General features: G+C 57.6%; 1 protein-coding gene across 3 annotated transcripts in view; it reads right to left on the bottom strand.

The window, feature by feature from the left end:
- CHD5 (chromodomain helicase DNA binding protein 5) overlaps positions 1 to 23,088 on the bottom strand; it is a 65,551-nt gene that overhangs the window by 24,812 nt on the left and 17,651 nt on the right. For all 3 annotated transcript variants that reach the window (XM_082398662.1, XM_082398663.1, XM_082398664.1), the window contains 18 exons: positions 22,784 to 22,963; positions 20,262 to 20,380; positions 19,431 to 19,669; positions 17,385 to 17,509; positions 16,014 to 16,137; positions 15,216 to 15,382; positions 14,816 to 15,037; positions 13,519 to 13,725; positions 13,093 to 13,304; positions 10,417 to 10,548; positions 10,223 to 10,331; positions 8,880 to 9,071; positions 8,592 to 8,792; positions 5,497 to 5,634; positions 5,285 to 5,406; positions 4,297 to 4,470; positions 3,775 to 3,916; positions 2,418 to 2,549 (listed from right to left, as the gene is read on the bottom strand). In XM_082398662.1, the coding sequence (XP_082254788.1) occupies positions 2,418 to 2,549; positions 3,775 to 3,916; positions 4,297 to 4,470; positions 5,285 to 5,406; positions 5,497 to 5,634; positions 8,592 to 8,792; positions 8,880 to 9,071; positions 10,223 to 10,331; positions 10,417 to 10,548; positions 13,093 to 13,304; positions 13,519 to 13,725; positions 14,816 to 15,037; positions 15,216 to 15,382; positions 16,014 to 16,137; positions 17,385 to 17,509; positions 19,431 to 19,669; positions 20,262 to 20,380; positions 22,784 to 22,963 (2,937 nt within the window). The remainder of the gene's footprint in view (positions 1 to 2,417; positions 2,550 to 3,774; positions 3,917 to 4,296; positions 4,471 to 5,284; positions 5,407 to 5,496; positions 5,635 to 8,591; positions 8,793 to 8,879; positions 9,072 to 10,222; positions 10,332 to 10,416; positions 10,549 to 13,092; positions 13,305 to 13,518; positions 13,726 to 14,815; positions 15,038 to 15,215; positions 15,383 to 16,013; positions 16,138 to 17,384; positions 17,510 to 19,430; positions 19,670 to 20,261; positions 20,381 to 22,783; positions 22,964 to 23,088) is intronic.

Genomic DNA, 23,088 nt, shown 5'->3' with positions numbered 1-23,088 from the left:
GCCCATCTGGGCTTCATTTCCCAATGCTTCCTTCATACTCTCCAACCATCCCAAATTACCTGAACTCTCTTCCCACCCCCTTACCGCCTAGGAAACTCAAACAGCACCTCCTCTGTGATGTCTTCCCAGATTTCACCCTTTCCTATGAGAAGAGAAAAGCAGTCCCTTCTGAGCTCCCATATTCCTCCCATAATCAATCTGGAGAGATAGTTTGGCTGGATATAAAATTATCAGTCACCATTTTCCCGCAGTGTATTGAAGGTTTTGCAGTTGTCTTCTGCCACCTATTGTTGCTGATGTGAAATCTGAGGAGAGTCTGATTGTCATTCCTTTGTAGATACTAGGTCTGAAGTGTGGCATTTTCCCCATGATGTGCCTAGGGCTTCCTTTATTTATACAGTAAGTCCCCTACATACAAACCTTCAAGTTGTGAACCTTCAAAGATACAAACGTGCATTCGCATGTCCAATCACATAAGTTAGTGCATGTGTCTGGCGTACATTGTCATATGCATGCATCCTCTACAAGTGGTTGTGCTTTTGTGTACTTTACTGTACAGTACTGTATAGAGTACAGTAGTACAGTATCTTTATTTCAAGCCCAGGATGTCTGGAAGCAAGCGTAAAAGCAGCAGTGATGTAGCTGGTACTGTTGTACTTTTCAAGGTACTGTACTGTAAGATTTAAAATGTTTTCCTTATTTTTTGTTTGTTTGTTTTTTATGTTATTTGTGTGAAAAGTCTTATAAACCTGTTACAGTACAGTACTATATAGCCGATTGTGTTAGTTGGGTACCTAAGCTAACTTTGTTGGGCTTTCGAACAAATTGGACTTAATGAACACGCTCTCAGAATGGAACTCGTTCATATGTAGGGGACTTACTATATTTATCTTGCTTGGTACTCCAGAGTGCACTTCAGACCTGAGACCTCACATCTTTCTCCATGTCTATCTGCAAACTCTCATTAAGTCTGACTTCTTTGCCATTTTCTCTATTTCTTCTTGTGCAACTCCTAGTACACAATTACCAGAGCCTCTCATGGCATTCTCCATGTAATTTCTCAGTTTTATCTTTGTCTCTCTCTGCTGCATTCTGGGGAAATTCCTCAATGCCAGGTTCCCATTCACCACCATTCTCTTCAACAGTGTTGAGAGTTTATCCAATCTGTTGAAATGTTTTGTTTTCCATTTCATGCAGATCCTTTTCCTATCCAGCTAGTTTTATTTCATTTCTTGCTGCTTGTGCTTAATCGATTTCTTCTTGATTTATGAGTGTCACTTCTGGTATTTTTGAGGTTCCTAAATGTGTTTACTTGAACTCTTTTCAGGCTATTCTATTGTTCCTTCCACTTGGATTCTGCTTACTATTTTGTGGGATGTCTCATTCAATGTCTCACTGAACGTTTTCATGAGTTTCGGAATTGGGGTTTTCAGGCTTATTTTGGCTGGCAGGGCTCCATCGCTGTCACTTTCTCTCTGTGTACACTTCTAGAAGTTGTGCAGTTCCCTCTACTTGGTCCCTTGGGGCCTCAGCCCAGAAGCATGTCTTACGTTGGCAGGGGGCTGGGGGATTCTGGATCCAGTTTCCAGCTCAGCCCACAGTCACAGGCTTGGTCAGCTTTCCCCAGATTCCTCAGCCTGCTGCAGGCCCAGGGTGGGATCAGGGCCTTGCAGGCAGGAGCAGCTGTTACATGTGGACTGTTGCACACAGAGGACCCACATCCTAGTCTCTGGCTCAGTCACACCACCGTGGAACGTTTCTCACACCAGGCCCCTAGGGCCATCCCTGACCCTTATCACAGAGATGACCTTGGGGTTGGATAACTGTCTCTAACCTCCATCTCCCACACTAGACTATGAGGGTCTTGAGGACAAGAGCTGGACCCCCATGCCTAGCACAGAGCCGCACATATGACAGATGCAAAAGGATAAAGGAAGCGCACAGACAAACAAATCCCTGGGGCTGGACAGCTTTGCCTCTGACCGCCCAAAAAGTGATGCTGCAAGTGCAATTTCAGGATCAAGCTAGAAAGAGGGACACACCCCCCCCCCACCAAGCTGCCCCCACCACAGGGCCCCACCTTCATGAGAAGCTGGGCTGCAAGGGTGAGAGGAGAGGGCTGTCATCCCAGCCTGGACAGAAGCTCCAGGAGGAGCAGGTGGTGGGGTGGACCTTGGTCCTCCCCACCAACATGCCCTGAGCACCTTGAACTTGGCACCCAACCAGCTCTCCTTGGCTGCATCACACCAGGGCCCAGAGGAGCGACTTTTGACACACAACCCACGTGGGGATGGCATCGGGCCCTGAGGGCTGCTGGCAGGTTGTGCCCTCAGCTAGTGGGGGCAGGACGCCCTCTGCAGGTGTGGGGTTGGGCTAGGGAAGGCAGTGAGGCCAGCAGCCACCTGGGGGCAGCTCACCTGGGAGAAGATAAGCACACGGTGCCCTTCGTCCCGCAGTTTCTTGAGCATCTTCTGCAGCAGCATGAGCTTCCCTGACGACTTGACCAGAGAGCTGCCATCATAGGAGCCATTGGGCAGGACAGGGGCCTCCTGTGGACACAGCAGAAGGTGGGGCATTGGGGGCTCCCCCCTCCTCTCTGACTCTGCACCAGTGGCCCCAGAGAGTGGACAAGGGCCCAACAGTGGGTGGAGCACCGAGCCCAAGCCCGGGTCAGGCCAGGCTCTGCAGGGCGTGTGGGCAGGTCACACGGATGCTCCCAGCGCCGTGTCCCCCAGGCAGGGCTCAGACTTGCCGGCCCTGCCCTCCATCTCCCCCTGCTGGCACTCCACCAAGACCACAGGCATCAGAGGACGGAAGGATGACACAGAGTCTTGAGCCAAGCCGGCCGTCCCAGCGGGAGTGTGGCCTGGCCTCTGCAGTCACTGCAGGGCACATCCAGGCAAGGCCAACCCGGCCCCCCAGCTGGGCAGAACCTTAGCCCAAAGGCCTCTGCTGGGCCACCACGGTGAGATCAGCCTGGGGCTGGCTGAGTCTAGGTCACCCACAGTACGGCCTCCACGCCTAACTCTGCACTGGCCTCCTTGTTTCGGGGCAGGGATGGGGGAAGTGGGAAGGTGTAAATTAGAACCAGAATAGCCGTGACTTCAGTGAGCACTGCTGTTCCGGGCTCTCTCCGAGGGCACTGACGTGGACTTCCTGGTCTGGTCCTCACCCTTTCAGGGGGCTGCTGTTATTGTCCCCATTTCGTAGAGGATAAACCTGGGGCCCCAAGAGGACCACTGACTGTCCCGAGACCACAGGACTGGAGCCGGGGGTCTGACTGGGGGTCCAGTCTCTCAGCCAGGGCTGCACATCAGATCACCTGGGGGCCCCACCCAGGCCTCCCCGACTGCCAGGTCACCCCTCGGAATCCTGGCCTGGGGTCCCCTGACGCTGAGGCTGGAGGGGATTCTGTGGTGCCCCGATGCCCCCCATTACTTTATGGTCACGAGAAGGGGTCCAGAGAAGGAGAGGGCCTGGCTGAGCAGTGGACAGAGGTAGGTTTTCAGATACTTCTGGCACAGTGGGGACCCATATCACCTCCAAATCATTCTCAGGGAGGACTGGCAGCTGAGGGCCTGAGCACCTGCCCCAGCAGCCAGGGGCACCATGACGGCCACAGCTGCTTGCCACGAGAGCCACAGAAAACCCACCACAGCACAGCCACATGCACCTACCACGGCCTCAGGCCCCTTCCACAGCAGCCTCAGGCACTCACCATGGTGGTCAAGGGCACCTATCACGGCGGCCACAGTGGCAGCCATGGGGACCTACCACAGCGGCCACGGGGAAGAGGTAAGGGTGGTTGCAACACTTCTTCAGGTCCATCATGATGTTGAGCAGTGACACCTGGTTCCCGCCCCCCTTGGAGTTCAGCGCCTCGAAGTTCCGCGTGAGGATGAACTTGTAGTACTTCCTGCCAGAGGAAGAGGGAAAGGCAAGCTGGATACACCTGGCCACACCAGCCTCCGAGAGGGCACTCTGCTCTGCGGGGAGCCTGGGGGCTGCTGCCCAAGTACCGGTTACAGAAAGACCAAGGGGAGCCCCGAGAGGTGAAGCCACAGGCCTGGCGCTGCCCAGCAAGTTGCTCGGGGACAGTGCAAGAACCCAGGCAGCCCCAACCCTGGTCACTGAAATCTAAGAGGCCCCAAGAAGGAAGTGTGTGCAAAAGGTGAGTTGAGGCCTGGGCGGGGCTGAAAGGCCCTCCCACCCACCCGGGGCAGCAGCCCAGGAAGGCCAGGTCAGGCCCTTCTGATCTAGAAGACAAGCCCAGGGGACACGGGGCAGGCTGCTCACTTCTGCATCTGGCTCAGTTCCACGCGGACAATCAGCTCGGTCTTGGCCGGCATGTTCTTGAATACATCAGCCTTGAGCCGCCTTAGCATGTGCGGCCCCAGAAGGTCATGCAGCTTCTTGATCTGGTCTTCCTTGGAGATGTCGGCAAACTCCTCCAGGAAGCCCTCCAGGTTGCTGCAAGAAAAAGCTGGGATGAGAGCCTGGAGCAGGCCAAAGCCCTCTGCAAAGGGAACCAGGATTGGGGTGGGGGAGCGGGCCAGCCAGCCCCCGGCCACCTGCCAGAGGGTCACAGGGCAGGCCTGTCACAGGGCAGGCTGGCTGGTGGGCCACGGAGCCCTGGCCCTGCCCTAGGTGTCCTTCCAGTCTCTGTCTAAGCCTGTGTCACCCCCACCCATCACGGCTGTCTCAGCCACACAGGATGCCCTCCTGTCCTCAAAGCTGTCCTGGACATGCAGTCTCTAGGACTCTTAGCCATATCACAGATAAGGAAACTGAGGCTGATGGGTGCCCAAGGCTATACAGTCCAGCCTGCCCTCGAATCTACATCTCCTGATTCCAGAATCAGCATTCTCCTCCCTGAATCCCCTGAGTAGGAAACTGAGGGGTCAGATGAAGACAAGAAGGCCGGGGCTCCGTCTTCACCCCCGTCTCCACCACCACCACCCCAGCCTTCTGCCTCCCATCGCTGCCCCCCATGTGGTCACTTCGATCTTTGTGGAGGGACAGGAATGGGCCCGGGGTGTGGGGAAGGGACAGGAGCCCAGGAGGACCCCCGGGGTCTTCAGGGGCAGAGCCGAGGAAAAACCGCAGGATTAGCAGCAGCGGATGTTTCCCAGGGGCTCGGCATGGGTCAGCGCACTGCTAACACTCCCATGTTACTGGTGAGGAAACCGAGGTCCAGCGAGCAGCCCCAGAGCCGGGACGGGCACTGACCCCTCTTCCCTGGCTGCCCCCCACCCCACCTCCCCGGCCGGCCCCCCTGACTCACTTGAACCTCTCTGGAGTCAGGAAATTGAGGAGGTGGAAGAGCTCCTCCAGGTTGTTCTGAAGGGGGGTCCCTGTCAGCAGCAGCTTGTAATCGATCTTGTAGCTGTTCAAGACCCTAAAGAACTTGGGGAGGGGGGACAGGGGGCCTGTCAGGGGGCACCAGGCGGCCGGCCCATCCAGGAAGCACCGGAGCCAGCGGTCAGCACTTCCTACCTTGGACTGGTTGTTCTTGAGCCGGTGGGCCTCATCCACCACGAGGCAGGCCCACTCGATGGAGCCCAGGATGGCCTGGTCAATGGTGATGAGCTCGTAGGAGGTGAGCAGGACGTGGAATTTGATCTGCACTTCTTTCTGGAGGGAAAGGGAGGCGTTTGGGAGGAGAGCTGGGAGAGCAGCAGATCAAGGTCTCCAGAGACGAAGGGGCGAGGAGGAGTGTGGACAGGACCCCCAGAGAGCCCAGGGAGCCCTGGGACTGAGAGGAAGACACAGGCCACTGAGCGAAGGGGTCAGCTGAGGCCCAGAGCACCTTCCCCAAGAGAGCGGGGAAGGGCTGAGAGAGGCAGAGGGGAGCCTGTAGGCGGCACCTGGGTGTGCACCGGCCCTGCTCTTTTGAGCCAGACCTTGGTCAAGGTAACTAACCTCCCCAAGCCTCAGTCTCCTCACCTGTAAAAAGGGAGCAATACTGTCTATAGGAGGAATGCCACAAGAATTAAAAGGGCAAGTCTGTTCCTCAAAAAATTACACATATTATGGAGAACGGTATGGAGATTCCTTAAAAAACTAAAAATAGAGCTACCATATGATCCAGCAATCCCACTCCTGGGCATATATCCGAAGAAAACCATAATTCGAAAAGATACACGCACCCCAATGTTCACTGCAGCACTATTTACAATAGCCAAGACATGGAAACAATGTAAGTTTCCATCAACAGAGGAATGGATAAAGAAGATGTGGTACATATATACAATGGAATATTACTCAGCCATAAAAAAAGAATGAAACAATGCCATTTGCAGTAACATGGATAGACCTAGAAACTGTCATACTGAGTGAAATAAGTCAGACAAAGACAAATATCATATGATATCGCTTATATGTGGAATCTAAAAAAATGGTACAAATGAACTTTTTTACAAGAGAGAAACAGAGTCACAGATGTAGAAAACAGACTTATGGTTACGGGGAAAAACAGGGGGAGGGATAAATTGGGAGATTGGGATTGACATATACACACTACTATATATGAAATAGGTAACTAATAAGGACCTACTGTATGGCACAGGGAACTCTACTCAGTACTCTGTAATGACCTATATGGGAAAAGAATCTAAAAAAGAATGGATATATGTATATGTATAACTGATTCACTTTGCTGTACACCTGAAACTGAGACAACATTGTAAATCAACTATACTCCAATAAAATTTTTTTTAAATAATATAAAAACACAAACAAACAAACAAAATTACACATAGAATTGCCATGCGATCCAGCAATTCCAATTCTGGGTATAGACCCAGAAGAAGTCAAAGGAGGGACTTGAATGAATATTTCTGCACACCTATGCTCATAGCATTATGAACCAAATTTCTACCAAAAGGTAGAAACACTCAAGTGTCCATGGGCAGATGAATGGATAAACAAAAGGTGGTCTATTCACATGATGGAATGTTATCCAGTCTTAAAAAGGAAAGAAATCCTGACACATGCTACAACGTGTTGAGTGAAATGAGCCAGACACAAAAGGACAAATACTGTACGATTCCACTTACATGAAGTACCAAGAATAATCAAATTCAGAGACCAAAAGTAGGAGGTTGCCAGGGGCTGGTGGAAGTTAGTGTTTAATGGGGACAGAGTTTCAGTTTTACAAGATGAGGAGCTCTGGAGATGATGGGAGTGATGGCTGCATAACAGCATAAATGTACTTGATGTCCACAAACTGTACTTGTAAAAATGGTTAAGATGACAAACTTTAAGTTATGTGTATTTTCCCACAATTTTAAAAAATAAAATAAATTAAAAAGCTGAGTCAGCAAAGCACCCAGCCCATCGCAGGACCCCAGGGTGAGCTCAGAAGTCGTTTCTGTGACTGATAGGCCCACAGGCCCATCCCTCTGGAATCACTGAGTCATTCCCTCATTCAACAAATAGTTATTGAGAACTCCCTGGCGGTTCAGTAGTTAGGACTCAGCGCTTTCACTGCCATAGCCCGGGGTTCAATCTCTGGTCGGGGAACTAAGATTCCCACAAGCCGCGCGGCGCAGCCAAAAAAAACAAACCCACACAAATAGTTACTGAGCATCTCCTGGGGCCACGACTATCCCCAGACGATGGAGAAAAGCCGAGGTGAGGAACCCTGGGGAGGCTGGAGGTGATCCGCCAGCCCCCAGCACTGCAGGTAGCGCGTGAGAGCGCCAAGACTGCCTGAGTGCCCCCGCGTGCCAGGCGCAGGAAGTACTGCTTTGTGTCCTCGATTCTCAGAGTGCAGCCTGAGAACCAGAAGCGTGCACATCATCCGGGACTCTGTCAGACCCCACCCCAGAGCTGCTGGATCAGAACCTGCCCTTCAACAAGACCCCTGCTGACCCGGGGGCACAGGGAAGTCTGAGCGGCCCTGCCTAGTGCCTATTCGTTCAACCCTCCACAACTCTAGACTGGGTCTGTTATCTCCATTTTGCTGAGAAGATTCTGAAGCACAGAGAGGCTAAGTGACTTGCCAGAGGTCACACAGCTGGTGGACTGGGTTGAATCGTGTCCCCTCAAGATCCAGGTCCACCCAAAACATCAGAATATGACCTTTTTTGGAGCTAGGGTCTCTGCAGTTGTAATTAGTTAAAATGAGGTCATCCTGGATTAGGGTGGGTGTCTTTATAAGAGAAGGAGACACAGACACACAGGGGAGACGGCCACCTGACAACAGAGGTAGAAACCCAAGTGATACAGCTGCAAACCAAGGAACGCCTGCAGCCACCAGATGCTGGAAGAGGCGCGGAAGGGTCCTCCCCCAGAGCTTCAGAGGGAGCAGGACCCTGCCGACAGCTGGATCTCGAACTCCTGGCCTCCAGAATGGTGAGACGATAAATTCTGTTGCTGTTTTCAGCCCCACCGCCACCCCGTTTATGGTTCTTTGCCCCAGGAAGGACATGGATACAGCAGGTAACTCTGCCTCAAGAGAAGCTCTGTGCCAGCCACTGCCTCCACCAGGGCCCAAGAGAAGAGACCCCAGATGGACTGCAGGGCCCCTGCGGCCCCCAGGGCAGACTGGGCGCCTGTGCAGGGTCCCCGGGGTGAGGAGTGCTCACCTTCATCCGGAACACCTTCTTCCCACTCCGAATGGCGTTGTCCTCAAACGAAAATTCGTTCTCCCGGATCACAGAGCGGCTCTCCTTGTCCCCCGTGTAGGTGACCACGTAGAAGTCGGGCGCCCACATCTCAAACTCACGTTCCCAGTTGATGATGGTGGACAGGGGCGCACTGACCAGGTAGGGCCCCTTGGAGTGGCCCTGGGGAGGGAGACGGACGCGCTGAGGCTGCTGGCCCACAGCCAGCACCGGCTACCCCTCCCCAGCCGCCCAGCCTGGGCCTCAAACCTCCTTGTACAGGGAGTAGAGGAAGACGATGGTCTGCACTGTCTTGCCCAGACCCATCTCATCGGCCAGGATGGTGTCGGTGCCCTGGGCCCAGGAAAAGCGCAGCCAGTTAAGGCCCTCCAGCTGGTACGGGTGCAGTGTGCCGCCCGTGGAGTCGATGTACCACGGCTGCTTGTCAAACTTGACCGTGGGCTGCAAGGAGGCAGAGGTTCAGACGTACTCTGGATCCTGGGCCACCAGGGCCCACCCCCCAGGCCTTTGCACACGCAGTTCCTTATGACTGGAGTACTCTTCCCACTCCTCTCATCCCTGCTAACTTATTCATCCTTCAGGTCACAGCTGGAATGCCTCTTCCTCCAGGAAGTCCTCCCTGACTCCTGGCCTGGCTTAGGTGTTCCCACCAAGTCCTCCCTTGTCGACCCTATACTTCTCCTATCAGGGCAGTTTTCCAAGTGTTGGATTCTCTGACTTTAAGCTCAGCTTGCGGTCACCATACTGGTGACCTGTTCCTCTGAGTCCCATACAGTGACCAGGACACAGTGAGCACTTAGGCAACATTTGTTGGATGCATGCCCAGGGTGCCTGATCCCGAACATCACCTTTTATCCTGCAGCTCGGGGCCACCGCCCCCATGAAGTCCTCCTAATGTATCAGACCCATTCACCTTTCCCTGGCATCCCCCAGTCTCAAGCTGAACTCCCATTTCTGTGTGTACCTGCCATGGGCCCTTGGAAGATGAGCACTTCGTGAAACAGGGGGCAGAGCCTTGTTCCCCCAGGGCCAGCCCAGGGCCAGGTGCTAGCAGACACCCCAGAGAAGTTTGCTAAATGAATAATAGTCAACCTTCCACTCCCAGATGGGATCAAAGCTCCGGGGCAAGTTGTGGGTCTCCTCCCCGTGAACAGATAAGAATGGTGTGTAATTAGCAAATCAGCAGTTATGTTCCTGAGGTAAGAGACACACTTTTTGATTTAAGTGCTTGGAATTAGCTCAACGAAAGGAATGCAATTTCGTGAGCTGCGCTGAGTAGAGACTATCTGCTCCACAGTCTGTGCACTGGTGACCCACCCTTCAAATCGCTCTGTCCCCCAGGAGCTGCCGCTCTGCATGAGGCTGGGGGACCCAGACTCCAGGGTGTGAGCCCTCCCCTGCGGGGAAGGGCTGGGTCCTGTCACCCTTGTCCCTGACTGAGCCGCAGAGCCCCCTCCTGCACAGGTGCGGCCCCGTGTGCATAGACCCGCAGTACGAGTTCTCCAGAGACCTCCGGAGACCATACCCTCCTCCACGGCCAAGCCTAGGTGGAGGCCCTGGCAACCCCACCCCGGGGCCCCCTCCCCGCTCACATCCACAATGGGCGTGTCCGGGGGCTTCTCCTGTTTGTCGTCCTTCAGCTTCTTGCCCTTCTTGACCAGCCTCTTGGGCAGCCTGGCGTCCTCCCCCAGCATCAGCTCCCTGGGAGGGAGCACGGGATGATGAGAGCAGAGCTCAGGCCGGTGGGGGGCGGGAGGCCCCGCCCGGGGGCCCCACCGTGGCCCACCTGTGGCCCCAGTAGGCCTGCTTCAGGTTGTCGTAGTAGGGGATGTCAATGTCGTCAATCTCCCAGGTGCACTGGTCGTAGGGCAGGTCTTTCCACTTGATCAGGTAATGCACATCCCCCTTTTTGTCGAAGCTGCAACACGGTAAACAGGTGGAGGAGGGCGGGTCACCCGGGCAAGAGTCCACGGAGGGCACCTCACAGGATGCAAAGCCTCTCACCCCCGCGGTCCCCTGGGAGCCCCAGCCAGGAGGGCAGCACCAGGCAGGGACTCCAGAGAGGTGAGGCAGCTTGGCCGAGGCCACACAGAGAGGGAGAGGGAGGGAGGAGGGCACGGGTCGAGTGGCAGAGCAGAGGGACATCTGGGAGGCCACGCTAATGGGGGAGCACAGAACCAGCGTCCTCCATCCTCGGTGGCCGTGAATCCCGTTCAGTCATGAGGATTCCCCCGGAATTCTCGATTTCTGAGTCAGATGGTTCTCCCCTGACCACAGACCTTTGTTTTCTCGCTTAAAAACTCCCAAAGAGGGACTTCCCTGGCGGTCCAGTGGTTAAGACTCCGAGCTTCCACTGCCGGGGGCACGGGTTCCATCCCTGGTCGGGGAACTAAGATCCCGCATGCCACACGGAGTGGCCAAAAAGAAAAAAAGAAAAAACCTCCCAAGGACTGGAGGGGTGCCCATCCCGGTCTGGGGCCAATCCCTGCAAAGTAGAAACGAATGTAATTCTTGCAGGTGGGATGCCCTCTCCCAAAGACCCCCGGGGACACAGGGACCTGATGGCCCAGCCAGCAGCCCAGAGGGGTTGTTGCAGAGAAGCACCTTGCACTGCAGCTTGAATATGGCTCCTGGGAGGGTCCTGGGGCCTCCCACCCAACCTGAGTGCACTGGGCAACCGAGCCGGGGCAGCGCTGCAGGGCCGGGGGTGCCACAGCTAGCCTGGGGGCCACGGACAGAGAGACCAATCCCCAGTCACCATGGAAACCGATGGATTTTTTTTTTTTTTTCAATAAATGATTGGTTATTTCTCAGACTCCATTCAGGTAATACAACTGGAGGAAATTCACCTACCCCGCTTTGAAGGCAGGGAGAAAACTTGCCACTTTTGTTTTGAACATGCAATTTAACAAAGGTAAAAAATTGTGGATCAGTTCAACGGGGAGCTCAGGTCACAGTGAGGGCTGGGGATGGGAAGAGGAGGCATTTCATAGTCAAGGGGGTACTTTTTCAAATTCCCCTGGCCCATCTTCCTGACGGCCATGCTACCAGGCGCTGGCACACTCCTTGAACCCCCGCGGCAGCCCTGTGGGGTGGGTACTCTCATTATCCCATTTCACATGAGAAACACAGAAGCACAGAGCCCGGAAAATGGGAGCCAGGGTTGAAATCCGAGTGACAGGATCAGGTTCTTAAACTCTGCTCTACCCAACTCCTGCCTTCGGGACGCCTGTGGTCTGCTGGATCCCAAGTCCCCCCGAGGCAGAGCCTCCATGGGCCCCACCCTAAGCCCACCTATCAGCCACCGCCGGTTCTCAAGCGCCCGAGCTCAAGAATGAGCAAGAGGGACTTCCCTAGTGGCGCAGTGGTTAAGAATCCGCCTGCCAACGCAGGGGACACAGGTTCGAGCCCTGGTCCGGGAAGATCCCACCTGCCACGGAGCAACTAAGCCCGTGCGCCACAACTACTGAGCCCGTGTGCCACAACTACTGAAGCCCGCGCACCTAGAGCCCGTGCTCCGCAACAAGAGAAGCCACCGCAATGAGAAGCCTGCGCACCACAACGAAGAGCAGCCCCCGCTCACAGCAACTAGAGAAAGCCCACGCGCAACAACAAAGACCCCATGCAGCCAACAATAAATAAAATTAATCAATTAATTAATTTAAAAAAAAAAAAAAAGAATGAGCAAGAGCTCCCACCTCCCCACCAAACCAAAGCCAAACTCTTGGAGTCCGGGAGGGCTCCTGCCTTGGTCTCTGCGTCTGGCCTCTGCAGCCTCTGACCACTGTCACCTGGGCAATTTCACACTGCTCAACAAAGAGCTGTTGCAGGGGCACTGGGGTTTGGAACAGTGGCTAAGAAAGCAAGTCCTGCCGTCAGAAAAGCATGGGTTTCAATCCCAGCACCCCTGCCTCTTGGCTGTGTGACTCTGGGCAAGTGACTTAACCGTGCTGGCATCCATAAACACGAAGGCGGAAATAAAACGCCTACCTCTCGGTAGATGGCGCTCAGTGGTGTTAGCAGTGTTATAAAGGAGCAGCAAGCATGTTCTCAGCCCACAGCTCAGGCCCACCCTGGTCCCCAGGACCTTCCGGCAGGTATCAAGCACTGACGTCAGCAGACACCCAGGAGCACAAGGGTCCCGACCCCCCAAGTGTCCCATCTACAACTTCCACTGGCCGTTCGTCAAGTTGCCCCTTTAGACATATGACTTAGGAGCTGCTCTCCTACCACGAGAGGGACATGCATGCACATGCAAGTGTAAACATGCGTGCATCCATGCACCCAGGTGCATGAGGACCCCTCCAGCTGGACAGTCAAATCGCCGACAGTGGGGCCCCTTCCCCTACCACACCCACACGTGGTCCTGAGCCCATTTAGCAGGCTGAAGGGGCCGGCGTGTCCCAGACCTGCAGGCACCCACCTCCAGCGAGGCTCAGGGCCCCACCCGCCGAGCACACACCTGTGGTTCAGGATGCGGTGGATCACCATCCACTCGGGCTTGATGCCGTAGCGGTAGAAGCGCTCCTCCATCTTGGCGTAGAGGGGGTCCTTGTTCTTCCTCTTCTCGCTCTTGCCATCCTCATCGCCAGAGCCGTAGTCAAAGGGCGGTGGCTCATCCATGTCGTTCTTTCTTTGGTAGTTGCGATACATCACCGTGTGGTAGAGCTCCAGCTGCTCGCGAAGGGGACAGAGGTTACAGGAGGGACATGGGCCGTGACCCCCCATGTCCCCCAACCCAGCTCCCCCAGCCCCCAGCCTGGGTCCCAAGCAGGACAGTCCTCACCTTCCGCCTCCCCCTCCCCAACTCCCAACAATGCCCCTCACTCAGGGAGCTGGCCAGGGCGTTTAGGTCCTGAGCACAGCCGCACCTGCCCAGGTGCCTCACCTGTAGCTCCTTCACCCAGGAGCAGTGCCAGTAGGAGAGCCCAGCCCACTTGACAAAGAACTCTCTCTCCGGGATGCCCTCTAGGGGCTTGGGTGGTGGAACGCCAGGCTCTACGTCGGACCCCGGCAGTCCCACCATGAAGGGGGCTGGGGGCTCTGTCCACCTCCAATGCAGGATCCGTTGGACTTTGCCCTTCAGTGGGGGACACTGTGGACAGAGGAGGGTTCCCAAGTTCAGGGCTTAGCTGCAGGGCCCCACCCCGAGGCTCCCTCCAACAAGCTGTACTGCTCCAAGTCAGACAGCACCACGGTGACTCCAAGACACCACTCTGTCCTCAGGAGACCACCCATGCCGTGCACGCTGATGAGGCGATACAGGTCTGCACACACACGCGTGCACACACACATACACACGCATAACGGAAGCCCGTATGCACACAGGTAACCGAGGGCTGGCACGGCACAGCCCAGGATCCAGAGGGTGGGGGACCCAGCACTGGGGGTGGGCTGGGGACAACTCGGAGCATGGTGGCCTTCAAACGCCTACAGTGAATTGGGGGGGAGGGACGGAGGGTGCTCTCCTCTCCCCGCAGAACCTGAGGCCCCAGCCCCAGAGGCCTCCTACCCTCTCTCCACCCCCAGCCCTGGGACAAGAGCCAGGTCCAGGCTGAGTCTGAGTGGACAGTTCAGCCTTGTGTGGCCTTGGGCAAGTCACTTTACCTCTCCGAGCCTCAGTTTTCTCATCTAAAAATGGGAATAACAAAAGGCCTGGTGCTGGAAAACTCAGTAAGCGTTAGAGGGATGCCCAGTAAACAGTGGCTATGGTAGGCGGTGGTGGGATCATCACCACCGCTTTTCTCTTCCCATAGCGGCTGTTTCCAGAAAGTGTGAAGGGGATTGCGAAGCAGAGCTGGCCTGGGTGAGGCGGTGGGCGGGACTCGGGGCGGATGGGAGGGGCTTGACTGAGCCCCGGCGGGGACGGGGGGTGGGGCGGGGGGGGGGGACGCGGGCGGGTACTCGTGGGGCGTGTCCTGGATGGGAAGGGGCGGGTAGAGGCCTTGGTAGGCGGAGAGCCAGGCGGGGCCTTCGTAGGTGAGGCCTGGAGCAGCATGGCGATGGGCGTGGTGGGCGTGGCCTGGGCCGGCGGAGGCGGGGCCTTGGTGGACAGGGCCTGCTGGGGCGGGGCCTCGGTGGGTGTGACCTTTGTGCGCAGAGCTTTGCCGGGGGAGGGGCCTGGTCATGATGGGCGGGGCCTTGCCGGGGGTGGGGCGTTCGGCGCGGGCCGGCGTAACACTCACAGTACAGCGCGGGCAGAGCCATTCACCGTTTGGGATCTCGGGCAGCGGCGGGTTGAGGCAGTGCAGGTGGTAGGAGGAGGGGCAGGCGTCGCAGCAGAGCAGCTCGCCGCCGTCCTTGCACACGCGGCAGAACTCCATGTGGTCGTCCTCCTCCTCCTCGCAGCCGCCCTCCTCCTCGTCGTCGTCGTCGTCCTTCGGCTCCCACTGGATCCCCTCCTTCTCCTGGAGGGGGGGAGTCCAGGTGGAGGCACCCTGGACCAGGACCCCCCCCTCCACCAGGGAGCGACTCCCTCCCTCCCGCTCGCACTTCCCCATGTTCTGCCCCAGAAGACCGTGCAGGAGTCCGGAAGCCAGGCACAGACAAAATCCCCGCCCCGGCGCGCGTCTGCCAAGGGCTTACGCAGTGGGGACAGCTCCACTTGCCCTCGGGAGCTTTCTCCAGCTCTGGGTCCAGGCAGACGAGGTGGTAGGCCCTCGGGCAGGTGTCGCACAGGATGATCTCCCCACCCTGCTGGCACACCTCACAGTAGTCCTGGTGGTCCGTCTCATAGCCGTCACCGTCATCAACTGGGGAGGGGGCAGAGGCAGTCATGGAGGGCCTTGTTCCCACTCCCAGTGCACAAGCAATCTCCACGCCAGGCTGCCCTGGCACATACTAGGCACTCGATAGATGCTGGATGGTGGATGGACAGACAGGGTCAACAGGATGACTGAAAGAGCAAAGGGGTGAAGAGATGGATAAAAGGAAAGAAGGAAGGGAAGGAGGGAGGAGAAAGGAAAGAAGAAAGATGGGTGAATGCACAGAAAGATGAATGGCTGGATGAATAAAGGCAAGGGAGGGAGGGAACGAGGATGGAGAGAGGGAACGAGGATGGAGAGAGGGAACGAGGATGGGTAGGGGAATGGGGGTGAGGGGATACATGGGTAGAGGGTGGATGAGGTTAAGAAGCAACTCCATCTCCTGTGCCCCCCTCTGCCAGTGCAAATGCCCTGGGGTGGCTCACATCACGGGTCCCTAACGTATGCAGACTCACTTGGACAGGAGCCCCTCTCCTAACCACAGAGGCCAGGGTGGCTGAGGAAGCACAGGGAAGCTGCCTGCCGAGGCCTGAGGGTGCCCTTCTCCGCTCCCCGAGGGGGCTCTGCACGCCCACATCCACCGTGGTGGCCACGGGAACCCTGCAGACAGGAGTCTTACTTCTCTTCTTCTGGCGCCTCCTCTTGCTCTTCCTCCCCAGCAGGGCAGAACACTCAGAGCGCACGGAGGAGCTGTGGATGCTGGCGCTGTCGAAGTCCGACTCCTCCCGCTCCTCCTCCTCGCTCTGTGGGTGCAGGGGAGGGCCCTGTGAGCCCAGAGCCAGCCCTGGGGGCTCATCTCCAGGCTTCGCAGGCCTGGGGCGGGGGTGGGGCAGGGCACAGTGGAGGCTCCAGAGGCACAGTGCCGTCTATCTCTGGCTCATCTCGTCCCTCCACCCAGCTAGAAAACCCTCAGCCCACCGGTCCAGCCTGATGGCCTTCCACCCTCCCCAAGCCCTGCTCTCCAGCCCTCAGACCCTCCCCACACTCTCCACCTCCAGAACTCTCCCAGGCCCTGCCCTCCACCCTGCCAAACTCCTACACATCCCTCAAGGGGAAGCCCTAAGGACACCTCCCCCAAGGAGCCTTCCCAGATCTCTCCCTAATGAGACCTGTTGCACAGCCTTGTGCCAGGTCCGACGTGTCCCATCTGCCTGTCATTGGCTCTCTCCCAGTGCACATGCCCAAACCCTTCCAGACTGTGAGTAGCTCCAGAGCAGGACCCACCGTGGTGGAGCAGAGGACCTAGCACATTAGTATGTGCTCAAAAGCTAAGCTGAGCTGGACCACCAGCTCCGGGCTGGACCATGCCTGCTGCCCCGTGCTCCCCTCCACAGCAGCTAAACTTGAGACCTTTCACTTGCCCCTACGAAGGCACAAAGAGATGGCTTCCATCTCTGCCCCTCTGCAGGGCTGGGTCAGGTAAGGGAAACAGGTGCCCTGTAGGGGCAGGAGTGGGGTGAATGCCTCCACCCCCGGAGAAAGAGGGCTCAAAGGCTCAGACACGGACTTAGGGTCATTCCAAACCTGGTGACAGAGCTGGCCCTGGAAGGGCTCCAGCCCAGCCCTATCCTGCCTACATGCCACCTTCCTGGGGCCTGCCCTCCCAGCACATCTGGGCGTCCAGGCGCCCCCCAGGACTCTCCCGCCTGCTGCCCAGCTGGAGAGGCAGCTGGGGCGGAAGGAGCCGGGACTGAGCCCCCAGCTCAGCAAGGTGGGCAGGAGAGCTACCCACCCAGAGTCCAAGCTACAGGGGCCCTTGGAAGGATCCAGGCTGAGCCCCTCACCAGTCAGGTGGAGAAACAGGCCCAGCAGGCCTGAATGTAGAATGGGAGAGTCTGGGGCGGGGGCAGGGGGATGGTGTGTACAAGACCTGCCCCCTGCCTGGTTCAGGAGAATAAACTGATAGCCCTGCTTTCCACGTCACCCAGCCTTTGTATGTTACACACACACACACACACACACACGCACACGCACACACACTCACACTCACCGAGGAGCCTTTCTTCCTCTTGCTGCCAACCCCTCCGAAGCGGAACTTGAGCCCGGCCACCTTTCTCCCTTTGCCCTTTTTCTTCACATCCTTGGAGCCTTTGATCTTCTTCCTCACTCCAGGCCCTGAAAAGCACGGGTGGAATAACCAGCGCCCGCCACGGCTCACTCACTCGCCGCCGTGCTTTCACTCGGCCTCATGAGAACCCGCTTTAAGGAAAGGATGGTTTCTGCCGTTGCCCCTTCTCAGGTGAGAAGACTGAGGCTCAGAAAGGGGACGTCCTCGCTAAAGTTGCACAGCAGAAGGGGAAGCCAGAGAATAAGCCGGCCCAGTCCCCGCTCGGGCCGCTGCACTGCCATCTTGAGAACAGCCCTGTCCCAGCCCTCTCCCCGAAAGGAGCTGTCCCCAGTGGAGCCCCCAGCCCCCAGGGCCACTTAGGGCACACCCACCCTCCTGCAGACCGTACCTAGGCCCTGGAGGGATGTGCTAGGGCAGGAAGCCCTTTCCCCAGCAGCCAGCCTCCGGGTTGCCTGCCATACCCCACACCGGCACCACTCAAGACCGCCCCCACCTCTGCCAATCATCCCCAGGAAATGCTGGCTCCCAGGTGGCCAGCAGGGGTGAGGCTGTTTTTATGGAACTGGTCACAGGACAATTAGTCACCTGGGGAGTAATGACCCCCCAGCAGCCTCTCCCACCAGGCCGAGCAGGGAAAGTGGGGGCCTGAAGGCAGGTGGCCTCGCCCCAGGCCCTCCGCCACCCACATCACACACACCGAGCTGGGTCTGGGAGCCCAGCTGTAACCTCAGTGGCGCCACGGAAAATCTATTTCAATTTTTCAGGCTCTGACTAGGCAGCTCAGGGAATCGATAGCTCAGCAGCTGGAGCCCGAGAGGAAATGAGAAAGAAGGCTGGCTGGGCAGACAGCGAGGGAGTTGAGCGGGAGCAGTCTCTAAAGCCCGCGTCACTCACCCACCGGGGCCCCTGTGGGACCTGGTAAAGGGAGGCATCATCCCAGAAACCAAAGCTCCTTAGGGCGGAAACAAGGGGTCCCCAGTGTCCACTCTGCCCCCCCCATCAAAATCCAGGTCAGGGGACTTCCTTGGTGGCGCAGTGGTTAAGAATCCGCCTGCCAATGCAGGGGACACGGGTTCGATCCCTGGTCCAGGAAGATCCCACGTGCCACGGAGCCACTAAAGCTGTGCGCCACAACTACTGAGCCTGCGCTCTAGAGCCCACGCGCCACAACTACTGAGCCCGCGTGCCACAACAACTGAAGCCCGCGCACCTAGAGCCCGTGCTCCACAACAAGAGAAGCCACTGCAACGAGAAGCCCGCACACCGCAACGAAGAGTAGCCCCCGCTCGCCGCAACGAGAGAAAGCCCGCACGCAGCAACGAAGACCCAACGCAGCCAAAAAAAAAAAAAACCAGGTCAGGGCACCCAGGAAGATGAGCTGCAGGCGACACCATCACTCAGAGCCCCGGGGAGATCAATGTCCCTACTCCCAGTGAGGCCATAAGTCCTCCATCTGGGGAAGAAAGGTCCCTCCCCTAGAACTTCAAGTTGCAGAGAGCCTCTGCTGTTCCTATTCTCCCCACCCAGACACCACCACAGAGTCTGATTTTGTATCTGGACCTCCTTCCTGGGCTCCCTGGGAAAGCGGCCCCGTCCACGCCCATGTACATCCATTCCCCCGAGGGCCGGGTGCTCAGAAGAGAGCGATCCACGGGTCACCTTGGGACCCCTTCCCCCTGGGAATGGTGCAGCCTCAAACCCAGGAGCCCCCTAACTCCCAGCAGCATGGGCCACACCTCTGTCCCCTCCTCCACGCCTGGGAAAACTCCCAAAGCTCTGAGCCCACCACCTCCTCCACTTCACCACCAGCCCCAAGAGAGAGGCAGGACAGATGCCACAACACAGCTGAGGAAGGGTGGGTGGGTCCAAGGTCAACCAAGGCACTGGGTCCTTGATAGAGACCGGCCCAGCTGTCCCAGACTGTAGGGCCTGGGGGCCCTCTGCCAGCAGGACTGGGTGCAGCCTTACCCTTGCCCTCCTTGGTCTTGGCCTTGCGGACGGGCACAGGCTGGGGTGCCTGCTGGGGGCTGATGGCCAGCGGAGGCGCGATGGTGACTGTCTCCACGGCCGCGGCCACTGCCGCTGCGGCTGCCGCCGCCGAGCTGCCCTTAAAGGGGTTGTTGGCGCTGAACTCCCGCCACTTGGCGCCCAGGACGGTCATCATTTTGGACATGGGGATCTTCGGGTTCTTCTTGGCGATGAGTGGCCTGCGTGGAGGGAGAGGCAGGAGGGTGAGGACAGCCCCATGGAGGGGATGAGACCCCCATGTGACCCCCCGCAGGGCCCACCCTTCTTCTCCCAGGTCCCACACCTGGGATATGCAGCAAACTGGGAAAACCGGGCAGAAAGGAGGGCAGGGAAGAGGACCAAGACAGAGACAGCGGTCCACCCCCAAGGCTCCTGATTCCCTGTTTACGTGGCGGGTGATCATCTAATTGGGTTTTCAGACCCTGTAAGACCCGAGGGGCCGGAGGCAGGGGCCTACAGCAGCAGGACCCTGGGGGGGCCAGTCCCATTTCTTTTAGAGCTGAGTGTGGCCACGGGGGCTTTAGACCCCTGGGAATGACTGGGGTCGCCATCCCTGGGGGTAGGACCAGCGAGGGAAAGCAGGACCACCTGTTGAGATGAAGAGGGTCCTGCCCCTCCTGCCAGCTCTGCCCAGGGTCAAGGTCAGCCTGGCAGCCCACCCCAGGAGCCCGGGGCCCTGTCCCTCTGGCCGCCCCACTTGGTGCCCCCAGGGGAGGCAGGCCTCGAGGGCAGTCTCCGTGGATGCCCAGCCATGGTGGCCCCGAGGCCCACCTGAGGAACTGGCTGAAGGCCTTGTAGTTGGTCAGCGTGTGATAGTCGGCCTCCGAGAACAGGTAATCCACGTCGTCCAGGCCCCACTCGGCCATGAGCTGCCCCGAGGACTTGGGTTCCTACAGACACACGGGCCGGAGGTGGAATGAGAGGTGGGGGTCCTTCTACCCTGCACCCCCCACCAGGGCCCCACCCAGGGTGCCTCGGAAAAGCAGGGGGATTATGTCAGCAACTTAACAAAAGCAGTTCTCACCCACTACTGAAAACATCCTACAGCATCTCAGGCCGCCAGCCCCTTGATCAGTGGGAATGGCCCAGATGCCAGCTCATGATGGGGTGTGGGCCACACGCCTGGGGGGTTAATGTGGGGGTTTGGAGGGAAGCCAGGGCAGGAATAATAACAGGACTCACTCTGTCCGCCCCAGGAAATCACCTAGTACAGTCACACTTGGACCTCGTGAAAGGACAGACCACTGCGGGTTCTGGGACCAGAAGGTGTGCCCTGGTCAGGGCAGTGGCCCAGCTTGGGGCAGAGCCCAGAGAGGGTCCCTCGGCTCCTGCTTCACTCTCCAGATGGGGCACTGAAGCCCAGGGAGGTGCGCGAGTTCCCAAGGGCACACAGACAGCCAGCCCAGGCGTCAGGTCACAAAAGCAGACCCTGGATGGCTGGGAAGGGAGGGGTGGGCGGTGGTGCTGGCTATGAGATTGGAACCTGCTGGACAGATGCAGGCTCCAGTCCTGGCTCTGCCACATACTAGCAGTGAGAGTGACAAGCTACTTCACCTCTCTATGCCTCAGTTTCCCCATCTGTAAAATGGGGATAACAGCGCCTGCCTCACGGGAGGGAGGGAGTTAGCACAGGTACTTGGAACAGGGCCCTCACCCCAATTTCCCATTTGCTCCAGGCAGCCCTGAGCTGCGCCAGCCCCACCCACTGATCCATTCCACCAATCAGCACATGCCATCCCAGGCCACAGTCACTGATCCAGGTGGGCATGTGACTCAACCGGTCCAGGCAGGGGCACCTCTGGTTCTCCTGTGTGGACAGCTAGGACACAAGCCAGCTTTCCCTCCTGCTGGATGGGGCAGGGGGTGTCCACGAAGCCCTGCACTCCTGCTACACACATTCCCAGCCATGAGGGTGCCTGGCCTGAACCCAAAGCTGACCCTCCAAAGGCAAAGAAACAGGGCCTTGGATGACACCACTGGGTCCCCCTAGCTGGAAGCCCCCTTGCCTCTCAACTCTTAGGGCTGCTGATCCAACAGACCCCTTTTACCGCCTAAGCCCCTCAGAGTTGGGCTGTCTGCTCCAGCAAGGGAAGGCCACCCGGGCAGAACACACGGCCTCCCTCGGCCCCAAGGGACCCGCTTCCCGGCCTCCTGTTCTCTGTGGCAGTTCAGAGGTGCTCCCACGTGGGACCCCCTCCCTCGGCCAACCTGCTCCTGACACACAGCCAGTCCTGGAGGTTCCCACCACGAAGCAGAGCAGCAAGTGAGCGATGACATTATTACAGGACGACCCTGAATCACTCCTGTAAGTTCATCTTCCAAATCTGTCAGCTTCTCAGCCGTCATCAGTCACAGGTGACTCATAACACACCTGCCAACTAATGAGCTCCCTCTGGGTGTCGGGACACCGCCGGCACTTCCCAACTTCAGTCGTTGATAGTCACCACCTCTGCCTCACCCAGCAGCCACTGTACTAACATTTACGGAGCACTTATCTTCAAATCCACGGCCAGCCCAAACTGAGCCTCGTCAAAGATCGAAGGCAACAGGAGGTTCCCGGGTGAGGTGCTGTCATCTGTCATCTGCCGCTGCCCGACCCAGAGACCCAGGACCCAGAGACCCAGAGCCCCTCGGCCCCTCCCCCCACCCCCGTGGAGCCCCCGCAAGGAGCGGCCTTGACATTCCAGGGGCCACATCATGCCCCACATTCACCGGGAAGAGGCTTTTCCCAGGGGAGAGCTGCAGGCCCATCGCTATAGCTTCCCTGACTCTCACTCCCTGGGACACTCTCCTGGGTGCCCACGTGGGATGAATTTCAGAACACGTGCTAAGGCCCCCTTCCACCATAAGTGGAGCTGTCCAGCCACTTCTTCCTAGCAAAAGCTCCATTTGTTTTATTTTCCCAGACTGCTCCGACCAAGAGTTTCCTGACACCAAACTTGAGTTCAGACCATCGCTCTCCTCAGAAGCAGCTGACCGCTCAAGTTGGGCAAGACAGCGGACAGTACATCAGCAAGAGGCCGCACGACTTCTTCCCCAAACTCCTAAATGTCATCCACTGTTACTTCTAATGTGTCTCCGAGACTTGTGGCTACAGTCTTTCTCACCAAGTTGTGTCCAACCTTCACGCGCGTGCACTCACACCCACAGACCCATCCGCCCTGACGGCCCTTCGTGGGAAAGGATGCTCTGGCCCTCTTCCCACAGGGGCTCCCGGGTCAGAAGGCAGGGAGCTGACAGCAGGAGGCTCAGCCCGCCCAAGCAGGTGTCCCCCAGCCCGGCCTCAGGGTTACCTTGAGGCATCCGTCATCGTTGTCGTCCTCGTCGTCATCTTTCTTTTTTCGCTTGGCTTTTTTCTCCTTCTTGTCCTTGAGTTTTTTCTTCTTCTTTTTATTTGGGGAGTAGTCACTGCCCTCACTGTCTGACTTCTCTTCCAGATCCTCTTCATCTTCCGGCAGCTCATCATTGCTCCCCTGGAAGAGAAAGGTCGACGGTGAGGACAACAGGGGCCCAAAGAAAAATGCAGAGTCCCAGGCAGAGGGGCTGCCCTGAGCCAGCACGGGGTAAGGGTCTTGTCCCCAATGACTGGTTGGTGACA

This window comes from Balaenoptera borealis, assembly GCF_965194805.1.
Source record: "Balaenoptera borealis genome assembly, chromosome: 1".
Classification (NCBI taxonomy): Eukaryota; Metazoa; Chordata; class Mammalia; order Artiodactyla; family Balaenopteridae; genus Balaenoptera; species Balaenoptera borealis.
This window is presented reverse-complemented; position numbering and strand designations above follow the sequence as displayed.